At 32.8% G+C, this 14,434-nt stretch overlaps 1 protein-coding gene across 1 annotated transcript; it reads left to right on the top strand.

Annotated features, from left to right (window-relative positions):
• The first annotated feature begins 1,376 nt into the window (after positions 1 to 1,376).
• Positions 1,377 to 13,612, top strand: S (EGF receptor activation regulator Star). Its single transcript, XM_085954978.1, has 6 exons — positions 1,377 to 1,753; positions 8,953 to 9,136; positions 10,370 to 10,599; positions 10,678 to 10,884; positions 11,206 to 11,409; positions 11,511 to 13,612. The coding sequence occupies exons 1-6, from the start codon at positions 1,682 to 1,684 to the stop codon at positions 11,652 to 11,654; spliced, it is 1,041 nt and encodes a 346-aa protein (XP_085811104.1). The 5' UTR covers positions 1,377 to 1,681; the 3' UTR covers positions 11,655 to 13,612.
• The last annotated feature ends 822 nt before the right edge of the window (positions 13,613 to 14,434 follow it).

Below are 14,434 nucleotides of genomic sequence, written 5' to 3'. Positions count from 1 at the left end.
TCTTTACAAAAGTTCTCCAAATCTTCTTATTTTGCGATATTATAGTACTTTGCACCAATTTGTCGAACGGAAATATCGAAATTTTAGTACTTTTTTCATATTTTTCCCGATTTTAAAAATTATAGTATTTTGGGCGTACTATACCTGTTTTATATCGTACATAGTACGCAGACTAAAATTATAGTACAAAATTTGTACTATAATTATAGTACGGTTGGCAACATTGTGCCGCGATGACAGCTACAAAACTTAAAATTTTAATGTTGCCATATAAAATTTATCCTAAGTCCTTGGGAAAAAATGTATACCATTATTTGAAATTTGCGAAAATAATATAGGTATACTGCCCTTTTTAGAAGAGGGCAGTAACTAGCTCTGGCATAGTTTTGAGAAAAACGACAATATGTGTTTTTTCGATTTCTAGGCCATGAATTCATAAATAAATATTTTTTTTTGTGAGTTGGATTTCAAAATAGAATGGTGATAATCAAGGAGCGGCAGGTTATATGAAAGTATGGTGAAGCAGGCTAGTATGGTGAAAAAGTATGGTGAGGCGGGCTGGTAATCAATTTGTGGCAAAATTTAAACGTTATCATTATATTATATGAGTACGTTATAATGACCAAAGTAAATCATCTGTGATGCCCTGATTTTTTTTATCGCGTCGCTATTTCTTGTAAGTTGTCGGCTATGTTGTTGGCCTGCTTCATTCAGCTGTATGAGAAAACCGATTAATTGCCCCTCTTTTAATTTAATACCTCTATGGTCATAATATTAAACCTGAAATAGTAATTATTTTTTTATTTTACGTCTATTTTATATTCTTATCGTCACCGTCAAATCTACCTACCTAGTAGGATTCTAGACAATCTATACTAGCAGGTGGGTAGCTATGTCATTGTTTTCCGGGCTCGGTGGAGGCTCTTACCCATGAAATGCACAGTATTTTTGCGCTAAATATAAGTTTATCTCGGTTTATTAAAATGTAATGACGTAAAATCTATGGGGCGGCAGGTTATATGAAAATATGGTGAAGCAGGCTGGTATGGTGAAAAAGTATGGTGAGGCAGGCTGGTAATCAAGTTGCGGCAAAATTTCCACGTTAACATTATATTATATGGGTAGGTATGTACGCTTTATTGACTAAAGTAAATCCTCCGTGATCTTCCTGAATTTTTTATCGTGTCGCTATTTCTCGTAAGTTGTCGGGTATTGTTGGCCTGCTTCATTCAGTTGTATGAGAAAGCCGATTTCTTGCCCCATCTTTCTATTTAATACTTCTATGCGTAAAACATACAAAAATATATAAAATAATAATATGTCAAGTAAGTTAGTATATTATGTTATTTTTGTCTATTGTAACCGGAAAAAAAAACAGATAATATTATTACACTGGCAACACAGTGGCAAAACAATATCCACCATAAATAAATGCTGTTTTCTTTCTTTTGAAGAGACGTTTTGCATTTATCTATCCATTATATTATTATTCTCCATGTTTTAGTTTTGCGCGGTGTGTACTCTTCATACAAATACATTTGTTATTTAGAGCTTTACGACACGGTGAAGTGTAATTTAATAAAGCATAGTCGTTTCCGCGTTGCTTGTAAAAAGCATCTCTCGAAAAATAGTGACAGCTGCACATCACCTTTTACATAGTATCTTTGTCCCTTTTATCCGCATGAAAAAGTTAAATATCCGCTCTCTTCGCTCTCTATTGTTTCAACAATGTAGTCTCACCGGAAGCAAAAAGGTAGTAAACATTATTCCTAGAATTGTTTTTTATACGTATAAAGCAAAAATAATTCAAACAATGTGTAAAAATAGTCTGTTTATTTTAATTAATATTGTTTTATTGCTGTCAAAATATCGGTATACCCTGCATAGGAAAAATATTGTATTCGTATAAAGTAAATCATTCAAGTATGTAACCTATCCAAATTTTTAATTTGTTTTATATTAATTATTATGAATATATTTATGCTTTCTTTTCAGTCATAAACCCACCTTATAGGTCCAAAATATTGATTGGGTCATTCCAGGGAACACAAAAATAATGGGAGTCAGTTGCCGTTTAGATGAGGCTGTAACAAGGCTTAATTCTCGAGTGAGGAGAATATGGGATAAACTTAAACATGTGTTAAATAATATGGTAATTGTGCCGCAGATGTTGTCATGAGCTTTTATATTTTTTTTTTACGAAAACAGTATTCCGTGTAGACAATTATAATAAATACCCTTTTCCATCGGTGCATAGGCTTTCGATCCAATATAGTTAATTGAAAATTTGAAATTTTCATACATTTGATGCATCATTATCGCAAACTAAGATTATATTAGGTAATATTAGGTTGGGGTAGATTAGATTAGGTTAGGTTTGGTTTGGTCTAAAAAGAAAGTTATAAAATCTCATGACATCTGCGGCACATTTACCAATAACATTATATTACATAGTTACATTTTTATCATAATATGCATTAAAGTTTTGTCACATATACAAAACGCACATTCAATATCACTAATATTTGGTGTGATTTATGGCGTGGCCACCATTAAGTCGTAAACCAAATGTGGCTTCAAATTCATGGTCAATACTGTATGCAGACTGGCTTTCCCATTTCTATCTTATTTGCTTCATTTTGATACCTGTTTTCCTCTATACTGCGAAGCAATGATGATAGTCAAGTAGGGTCATTGATTCAATAAAGACTTACAGCCGTATTCATACAGTTTCGAACCGCGCTCAACGCAGTTAGTGGTTTATTGGCCGAATAAGAAAACTATAAAAAATGCATACGTCACGAAGATGCGTACAGGAATGCGCACCAAACTTAAAATGGCAGCGATCTGCGCGATCTGTCAGTGTCACTTTAATATATGCCTAAAATGAGTTCATCACAACAAGCGTCTAGTAGGTTTAGTTTGTCTTGATTGAAGTTAACTGCCCGTCGTCGTTGGGCTAGAGATGGATACATGATGGTAAAAATGCTAAAATTGTAAAAATGTATACAGATATCGAGGATCGATGGAAATGTCAATATTGGCAATGAGCCCGCAAAGCTGTATTGCCATATTATGGAAATGTTTACTGGGTATACTTTATCCTTTTGTGCATTGAAGTATAAAATAAATATGATATTATAACAAGTCAATTATTTAAAGTTTATGATAATTAATTATTCATTTATAATTATTAAATTTAGGTATATGGTACCGTTTGCACATTTTTACACCTATTCAAAATTTTAAATTAATTATCGGGGAATCAAAATTTAAAAGTTGGTAACATTAGTCACGGCATGACGCGTATTACGTCAGCAACGTGACGTCATTATTCAGCGGTCTCTATTTAGGTTTATGCATGCAAATTTGCATTAAATAGCTTGAATGCAGTTTGCTGTTATATGCATATGTTACGCCAAATGTGCGAAATTGACTATTACATGAAATGGGCTAAATTTTGGCTAATTCATGTAATAGTCAAGCCTGTTGCCTTATTCATGAATAAGGTAAATTTTCTGCCGAGTACATGAAGTCGCCAGGGCATGGAATTCTTCAACTGTCAACATGACAGCAGAAAAAGTAAATTTAATACGGATGAATTTATTAGTTATAATTGGACATAATATAATATTATTAGGTTAGGTTGGGTTGGGTTAGGTTAGGTTAGGTTTTGAAATTCTGAATTATTCAACTGAATGACCATTTTGAGGTTAGCTAACAAGTGTCAACAAACTATCAAAAACGTACAATCGGCCATTGCATGTACGATACCCAAGCACGAATCAAGTCGCGAAAATACCTTTTAATAAAATTCATCCGTTATCATTAGACACCGGATATCTGGAGTCCTTTTTTTTTTGGGACGGACTCGAATATTACAACATTTTTTAATTAAAAAATGCGTTAATAATTTATGGAACCTATGTTTTTCAGAAAAATAAGTTGTACGATGTAGTAGGTACAATGAAATATGAAATAAATGATATTGATAATATGTGCAAGAGACTTTATCGATACTTAATTATATAGAAACGCTGCTATTAGTAGGTAGATATACTATACTATTTAGAGAAATTAATGAAGCGCTTACGTATAGAGTGGAAAAATTAGTTGTTAATAGTAATATCTATAATATTTAATAATATTCCACTTTTTATATACATACCTATTATTGTAATCAAAGTTTAAAATTTCTACTAAACTACTTTTATTTTCACTATCAAATAACAAATCACACTTGCTCCCATAATGAGAAGGACCTGACAGCTAGTGTATTATTAAAATCGTACCAAATCTGAATGATTTCGTATATTATGTTGATACTACGAAAATATATAATATGAAAACATATTATTATATTATATGGATTTATGGATGGGTAAAATGGGGAATATCGGACCTATGTGGTTAATGAAACCCTTTAGAAAAAGTTTCGTACGAAAGATACTTCAAATCGTACTTTTGTGTTTCAAGCAAGTGGTTGGACATATTGAGATATTCAATTTTAATATATAGGTACTGATGTTGTAATGTTTTTTTTGACATTTTATAGGCCATTTTCAAAAACTTTATATTCATCATGCAAAATATGTAAGTACATGCGTTTTCTGTTAATTGCTACTCCCTAATACTATAAATTATATATCATAGTATTATTTCAATGAAATATATAAACCCGATATAATTATTTATTTCGGAAGTTATCAAAATGATACAATCATAATTAGTCGACATTGATACATTGTGTATATATAGTACCTAATACCATTGATAATAAATTATTTTATCAAGAAAATATTAGATATAAATAGGTATAACACAGTTGCAGTGCCTACCATTTGCCTTAACAAGTTGACCTTGGTTCTAATAGTTCATTGATTTATCCAATCTGGGAGTTCACACATGAAACTATAATTTGATGTTATAGTAATATGGTAGAAAAAACAAAAAAAACTTAACCTGCGCGTTTCTACGTATTTTCTTAAAATCCGAGATCACTTCAGTTTTAACGATTATGGATTATAGCTTAAAATTGTTTATTTGTTTTTATTTAGTGAGTAGGTATATTTTGTGATATTTCACATTAGCTGGTTCCATTGTTTACGGGAAATGACGATTTAACGGGCTTACCTATTGAATGTATTAATAGTATGTAATATATTCATTACGGGTTTTTCACAAACACTTCAGATAATCAAAATTTGTTTTTTACTTGATCCTTTACTTATAGGTAAGAAGGTTTTAACAATCTTTTATTATGTCAATGTGCATTTACGATCGGTGAGTGCGCATAGTGCACGAAGAAGCCAGAAGGCCATAAGCCAGAAGGCCATAAGCCAGAAGGCATAAGCCGGGTCGTAAATAATGACTAATAGAATACCTAGTACAAAACATAAATCAATAAGAATTTATTGATTAATATTTTTGCCACTCGTACCCGTTAGATATAGGGACCATTATACCACTTTCCTCTAGAAGGTGTATAAGGTACTTTTAAACACTTTGTACATTTTGCATTTTTGTTTATTGTTATTAAATCTTAGTTAATATTATTCTTTTGACTTATTAACTTAAAAATAACAACAATGGATGAAATATAATATTCCTAAATATTATAATATGTCACATATATAATATTGTGTAAGTATATAATATATAATTATCAAGCCTCGATAGCGAAGGCTGCGTGACTAGCAAATGCACTTACGACCTATGTAAACCTGCCGCTTTGTAATTTTATTCTTGTAAATCCACGGTATTATAGATGGTTGCACTATTATATCTAAAATGTAAACATAAATTTATATGCAATATTGGTATATACTACAGCTGATGATGATACATACTATCGTATGGAAAATAATTCATTTTTAAGTTGTGGGTTTCTTGTACGTATCATGCGACAAAAGCAATAAAATCGTCTTCAAGTTTTTGTCATTGGTCGGGAACCTTTTTTGATACATACACCTACGGCAGGTGAATTTTAAACACAGCAAATTTTTCACAGTTTTGAAGTTACGCTATTTCTTAATGTATATAAACCAGTCATTTAATAAATAAGGACAAATATCACCAACAAGTTAGTTCAAGTAAACAATCGACTCCCACGTCCTCTATACTTAATTGACTTTTTATGCAATAATATGTACCTACCTATATTTTGTACTGTTATTCAATTGAAAATGTCCATTAGGATAAAATCGGTTGAATATCAACATTATGGAATAAATGTGGAAAAAGTACGAAAGTACATATTATAAAGTGTTTTAATGAAATATGTATCTAGGTACCAGTCGTTTTATGTGATGAATAGTTCTTTACACTTTATAATATGTAAGTATTTAAATCAAATACATAATATAATCATATATCAGATAATTTCTTTTTAATAACAACATTTAAATATAATGCTAATTATGTCGAATGACCACCTAATCGGCGCGCCTTTAGCGTACAATGTATTAAATGGGACGGCGGGACTTTTTTTAATGTTACACACCTACAAACTTACCTGTAGAATGGCCAAAAATGGAACTACAAATTACCATAGGACGCCATTTTGAAAATTTCATTCGAATGTCAGATTTTGTCCAGTTACTAGTCTTGATTGGGTAGTTTTCGACAATGGCTCCATTTTTTTTGTAGTACTTATTCCACTTTTAATCAATAAATTAGGACCGGTTTCATCCGCCTCAGAGGGACATTTTCAACTGAATCTTCCCTTGTTCGGTTGAAAATGTCCCTCTGATGCGAACGAAACCGGTCCTAATTTATTGATTAAAAGTGGAATAAGTACTACAAAAAAATGCGTTTTTTTAATTAAACAACAATAAATATTAACGTAATACAATCACTAAGTGAAAATCTGAAGTATTACATGGGACGGCGGGACTTTTTTTTAACGTTACACACCTACAAACTTACCTGTAGAATGGCCAAAAATGGAACTACGAACTACCATAGGACGCCATTTTGAAAATTTCATTCGAATGTCAGATTTTGTCCAGTTACGAGTCTTGATTGGGTAGTTTTCGACAATGGCTCCATTTTTTTTGTAGTACTTATTCCACTTTTAATCTATAAATTAGGACCGGTTTCGTCCGCCTCAGAGGGACATTTTCAACTGATTCTTCCCTTGTTCAGTTGAAAATGTCCCTCTGATGCGAACGAAACTGGTCCTAATTTATTGATTAAAAGTGGAATAAGTACTACAAAAAAATGCGTTTTATTAAATTAAACAACAATAAATATTAACGTAATACAATGACTAAGTGAAAATCTGAAGCAATATTATATTGCAAAACCTTTAGAAGAATGCAATTACGGCTTACGCAATACATAATATTATAATAGTAGGTTCAAACGAATATTTTCAGGGATGTCTCGCATCTTCAGATGTACGCCACTGGTATTTTGAAGATGAAATTTCTTACGATCGATTTGATGAAATTCTTCAATGTCAATAGTTTATAATCAAATAGACCAGTTTGGGCAGAGCATCCTCAAAATACTTAAATATCTAAAGAAATAAACAAGTAGGTATGTGACTTTTTTATCGATATGTAGGTACGGTATTGTTGCTTGTAGTACTAATAGGTATCAATATGATACATTTAGAACATAAAACGGGTCAGCGGACAAAATCTTCCAATATTTGTATTTATATTAGTGGTAGGTACGCAAAAGCTATTCGATATTTAATTATGAAAAAACATATTCTACACGCATTTTATAAAAATGGTTTACCATTACTTACCTGCAATAAAACAAACCATCAATTTTGTAATGCGATCTTTTTAATTGCATTTTGCGAATTTGAATTCGTTTGTCGTAGCCGCAAGTTGCGTTATAATATTGGCAAGACGATTATCTTAATTACAATAATTACCATCGCACCTGAGCTGCCAGAAAAAACAACTGACAAATTGTAGAAATCCATACTAAGAATCATTTGGGCAAAAGTCTCCTTAGGATTTTGGATTCGTCCACCATTTTAATGTGTTTTTTTATGGGTTGACGGTTAAAAACTTGAAAGATCCGGCCTTTAGTTATCATATTATAGTTCTAGTTTTTTTGCGTATAGTAAATGGATATGAACGTCATTTTAGTTATTGATTGGTATATTTTTATATTATAATCAATGACATTTGACACAAATTTGGTTAGTTTGATTAGTTGCAAAAAATACCACCGGAGCGCGACCACCTATTTCGACCATAGATAATATACGTATATTTTGACCAATCCACGAGCATTTCACACATTTAGTTTAGTTGCAAAAAATACCACCGTAGCGCTACTATCTAATTTATCCAATGCATGAACAAGGCAGAAAAATTACTGCGGAATTCATGCACTCACCAGATATTTTGTCTAATTCATGAATAAGGCAACGGGCTTGCATTTTTCATGATTTAGGCAAAATTTAGCCCATTTCATGTAATAGTCAATTTCGCACATTCGGCGTAACACATACGCCAGCTAGTGTTATTGTCAGTTGTGCCCACAATCAATACAGCCTATGAGTTCTGACTGTAACTGATATTGTACCCACCGGCTACACCCCTTTCATTAGGCAAGATTTGTCAGCTTCACTGCGTCAGGAGCAATATATGCTGAGATATTGTATGATATATTATATGCCGAGCATAACCCAAGATACGCCGGATGTACAGATATACATAAGTACATGTATTTGCCAGTACGCAAATCTATAAAACTCATTCTGTCGCAAATGTTTTTTTTTCCATGAAAATGTTTTTGCAACAAAAGTTGCAACGTGTAGTCGCATGGAGTGTTATTTTGATTAAAATATTAATTTAATTTGGTAGTGATATTTGCAGGTGTGGACATGCATTGAGTTCCAAACAAATGTTTGTGTAGAGACAAAAGTTAACAAACAATTATACACTCAGATAAATAATTTTTCCTTTTACTGATTGCTTTTAGGCTCTAACAATGGGCGGCGAAAACCCGAGTGGACGGGGCAATCCGCCTGCGACTGCACCCGCACCGCCACCCCCACTCACTAGCCCCCCTCTCGAGCCATTCCGAAGACTTCTACCGGCTGCTTTATTTCTACTCACCTTCATCACTGTCATGACATTCCTTCTTGTCTACATGGATAATACTGGTATGTCAACTATTGTTACCTATTCATACTGAAAATGGCTCATCATCAGGATAACAAAGACGAGACAAGGACCTTAAACGAGAGAATGTTATCTAATGAAAATAGCATTGGTTTGAATATGAGCACAAGTAGCGTAAGGGGCTACAGATGTGTCTCAACCATAGTCCGAGGGATATTTGTATTATCCCGGAGTGAGCGGCTAGTAGGTACTTGTGATATTGTTATACATCCATAATGCATCTAATTGTAACATGTCCAAGGAATGGATGTCATAATACTGACTCACATATTATGGGACTTGACATATGGGGTAAAGCTACGTGATACATTATTACATTCTTGAGGTGTGATTTTTTTAAACATCACAACAGGCTACGAGGACGCCAATTACAGTTGTGAAACACATCACAACAATACCAAGACTAAGAAAATTACAGATGTGTTGTGGCCCTACAGGGGATCGAACTCAAAACCCCTGGTATCAGAATTGGACTACCAAAGCCTTCAATTTTAATAGATTGAGAAGGATTCTAGATAATACAATCACGTGTGAATGTAAACTTGGCTTAATATTGTATCGTAAAATGCTATAGCAACTGTAGGGTTATCCAAGTTCTCTTACGGATTTGTCTTTTACACGCAACAAAGCCAGTGTTGCACGATGTATGGCAATCTGACCCAATCCTGTTGGATCCACATATTTTCCAAATCGACATCTTAGAAATTCCGGCCACAAAGTCAGTTATCATTTGCATTTGCCTATTGCGGACATAATTGACAATAACAGTTACTCTTTCATAATTTTCAAAGAAGTACGATTACAAACAGTAATTTTCACAGCACGTAAAGGCTTCTATTGAATTACTTGCCTCATCAATGAAGTGATTGTCCTTGCTTTATCTTCCATGACCAACCTGCGACTGCCCGTGGTCGGTTGGCTTTAGTTCTTGCTCATGTATATTTTCATAGTATGATTGTACGATTTTTATGCGTTGTGCAGTGTGCAGCAAACTATCCGTTGTGTTAAATGCTAGACTTTCAACTGACGATATGTCAAAAAATACGTATGAAATTTTTGACAGGTAACAAATGACAGGACTGAATTTCTTACCACAAGTTATTTAACCTGTATATGAGGTTTGGGTGAATTTATTTTAATTAAAAACATGGAATAATGTATTATAGACTTCTATATTACAATATTGGTTATTAATTCTGACACATTACTTTCAGCAATGCGTCAACAGCAATTCCGCCTAAACATGAGTCGCGAGTATGAGATGGCTGGAGTATCTCAAGACGACGCATCGTTAGTGGCATACCTTCGAGAGTGGCAAGTCGCGAGTGGATCGCAACCTTTTCCCCCTCACGCCAAACATTCCGCCCCCGCTGCCCCGCCTAATAGAGAAGCACCGCAACCGACCCCCACTGAAGTGGTGACAGGTCGATTGTTTAACTACAAGGTTTGTAATAAGGTGATTTCAATCTGCTCTTGAATCTTCCAGTGAGCCAGAATTAAAAGTATATTCTTTTTCTTTTAGAAAAATGGTATTTTTGTGGAGGCAGGCGCCTATGGATCTACGAGCGGGGGTTCATCCAGAACGGAATGGCTGGAGCAAGCACTCTCTTGGCGCGGTCTTCTTGTTACTCCTGATGCTAGAGATTACTTCAGACTGAGGGCTCTTCGGACTGCGCCCATGACGCTCGCTGCCCATGCATGCCTGAGTACTTCTACTCATCCTAAGGAGGTTTGTTTTATCACACATTTTATTTGATTCAATAGCTATTTGCCATTTTTGGTATTTAAGTCGGTCATTCAAATTTTAAGAAGTTCAGTTCCTGTGGAGAAATTTAATGGGGTTTGGTTCTACCTAATCAAAAATCAGTACCACAGTTCTTAGGTTAGGGACCGGTTTTCTATAAAGCCAATATTATGAAGATTATATTTTTATTTTAAAACTCAAAAAGTAGGTATTGTTAACCCAAGCAAGTTACTTTCCGATAGATGACAGAACATTATTCATACTGTAATTTTCCTGAGACAAGTATATTCTGCTTTATTTTTATAGATAACTTATCAGGAGAATTCTTCACGCGAAGAGGTTGGCGTTTTAGCATTGGGACACAGTGGAGTCGATGAATTCAGCGCTCGAGTGAAATGCTTCCCACTTTATTCTTTGCTGTTGGCAGCGCATGCTCAAAATGCGGATTTCCTCTCTCTTTCATGCGGCGGGTGCGAATTGGCCGTGTTGGCATCGCTGCCCAAAGATAAAGTAGGTATTTGAATATAACTTTGCGAAAAGCAGATAAAACAAAACTTATAATATGCACTCATAGTGTTTCATTGTATAATCTATTATAATTTCTTTTCCAGGTCCACATATCGGTTGTGGAGATTGTTGGTAAAAGAGTGTCAGGCGTAGAATCACTGCTCATGTCCAGAGGGTACACTGTCGCATCCAAAACCAATGACAGCATAATTTATTCACTGCATAGCATTCCGACTCTGAAAATTTAATAACTGCATAACCTGACTGAGTATTTTTGAAGCCCTTTTCCAATCGTAATGATTTGTGATTGATAGATTTATTCCTCAAAACAGAAAAATATAGTGAACAACAATGCAACATTTTATTTGCAATTAATTAGGTATGTGTTTTTGAAATGAGAGAACTGATTAACCACTCATTAACTTTGGAAATAACACAACCTCATATCTTCATGTGTTGTTTTCAAAATCGCTGTTTCTCAAACATGAGTGAAGAATTGTTAAATAGATTTAATTTCCACGAATTTTTAAAGCAGCCTAAATTTATTAGTCTTAAATAAATTATCTCTGACATAAATATTCTTGTTTACAATATTATTATGCCTCCTAGTGGTAATATTATTTTTTAATCTGTTTTTGGGGATAAGATTTAAGAAGATATAGGTACATTACCTACATGCCTTAATTGCGTCCATTAAATGTAATTTTAAGTGAAATAATTTGTGATGTCAGATTATGTAAGATAACCGAATAACTACTGTAATTCAAAATATGACTCAATCAATTTCATTGTATATTATAATACTACAGTATGTTAAACACATTGATAGCATGTAACAAATAAATTCTGATAATATTCGATCTGTGTGCATGCATGTATTCTATAATGTTGTAGTAAGTATAACCTGTATAACTATTTCAATCGATCTGATATTTTATTACCAAATATATTCGAATTGATTCAAATCTTTTTATGTTACGTATTAATAATTATTTTCTAATTTTTAGAGTAAAACTATAAGGAGAAAATGTGCATTTCTTACATATATATTTCCATGTAAATGATATAAATATAAACTTTGATACATGACTTCAATTAAATAATATAATATGATTTTCTGTCAATAACATTTAGTGTATTATAAGAATTTGTAAAAATTACAGGGTCATTATTTTCAATATTCTACAGCTCAAAATATAAGTAATTTAATTGGATTGGTGAAAGGGGTTTTAATAATAATGAAGGTGTTCACTCAATAGCACTCCTGTGATTCATTTTTGGAAAACCTAATAAACCTTCCCTCACTAATATGAATTTTAGCACATAATGTTTATTCTCTACTTACTATGCATACTGAAAGACATGTCTTAATAATAAATAAGTAATCAAATTAATACACGTAGGTACGCAAAATAACTATATGAAGCGATGTATATAAAATACATACCTACCTCCAGTTTTGCTTGCAATTTAATAGATACATACTTACACAACTTCCAACTCCTACCTCAGTTTTCACAGGCCATTCAGCATTTTTACAGATTCTGCCAACTTGAATGTTACACCTCATAAATGGAAAGTAATCAACCAACCATTGCCATTAGCACTTACATGTTGTATAATAGTTAAAGATTCAGTGGGAGACAGCAAATGAGTTTATTAATATAATTTTAAGTTTCATGAGAATCTCGAGTATATTTCTCTCTTTATAAATGAATGATTACTGCTGTATATTTGGTGGTTATTCAATGTGTACGTATATTACCACGCCTATGAATTTTATTCTCTTGCTCAATCTCACACATTCTCATTTAATTAATAGAGATGTGCTTCTGTTTAAGCAATATCTCTAAGAATTAATTACTAACTTTGAAAATGCTCTCACTAGGCTTTATATAAAGCAAATAAGCTTGCATTGCTTTTACTCAAAATCCAAAACTTCGTTACCGCCTGTTTTTGCGGTGGCATCTATAGCATTATAATATTTCTCAGTCCATTTATTTCTCAATTTAATTTATTTACTTTTAAGTATATACTCCTGTACCTATATTTTGTGAATGTCATAATGAAAAATAAATTAGTATCATTATTATTGTTAAATCCGCCGCGGACAAATGTAAAGCAATGTTATATTTTAATTCTGAATATTTTTACTGTTTCTTAATTTACTTAACGGTCGCTGCATTATTCAGGATTATTCATGGATAAAAAAGATCTATTGGTGTAACTCATTTAATAAAATTGGCTGTGCATTTCAACTATTCAAAATTCCGAAGACACTCCAATCTATATTGTCAAATCTTATTTGTGGTGAGTTAGTCAATACACACATTGTTTAATTGTAATGTAATTATTTTCTTAAAAATCACAGGTTGTATTTTACTTACTTACTATTGTACTCTTGCTATCAGTTTTTGTTATTAGACGCCGCATATAGTGCTTAACCCACGTAATTTTATAGCGATCAGGTCAACACAACATGTTAACTGATACTAAATATAGTTTCACCGCTATTTATGTATGAATGGACAATGTAATGTCCTGAAGAACATAACCAGTTTCGACCATTACAATATATTAAATTATGTGGATTAAGTGTGATGTCTGGTTTAACTTTATTTAATATTATGTAATATCTTTCTGCTGTGAATTGAGAGTTGACACCATGAAAGTGAAAATTTATAAAACTGGTGTCTGAATTCTTATGCATAATAATATGTAGTGTTGACTAGATGAATTTTAGCCACCTCAAGGTAATGAGTGCCCAGTCGTCAGGTAAAAAAAAATTGGTGCGTATACTTATGTATGCGCGTTAGAAGTTATACTTCTTTGACGTAACAAAACAAAATAATCGCACACCGCGTTAGTCAAAATTCACATCAACCGAAAATATTCAAACATTTAGAAAATAGTTTTCACATAAACTAAATAATACTAATATTAGTAAGCTTAGTTTTGACAGCTAATCACATAAAAAAGGAGTACAATTCACAAAGCAAAACAATATTTTTCACCAAGCAAAATAATC

The sequence above is a fragment of the Rhyacophila brunnea genome, unplaced genomic scaffold (genome assembly GCF_057557595.1).
Source record: "Rhyacophila brunnea isolate RB1 unplaced genomic scaffold, BYU_Rbru_1.0 scaffold_4, whole genome shotgun sequence".
NCBI lineage: Eukaryota > Metazoa > Arthropoda > Insecta > Trichoptera > Rhyacophilidae > Rhyacophila > Rhyacophila brunnea.
This window is presented reverse-complemented; position numbering and strand designations above follow the sequence as displayed.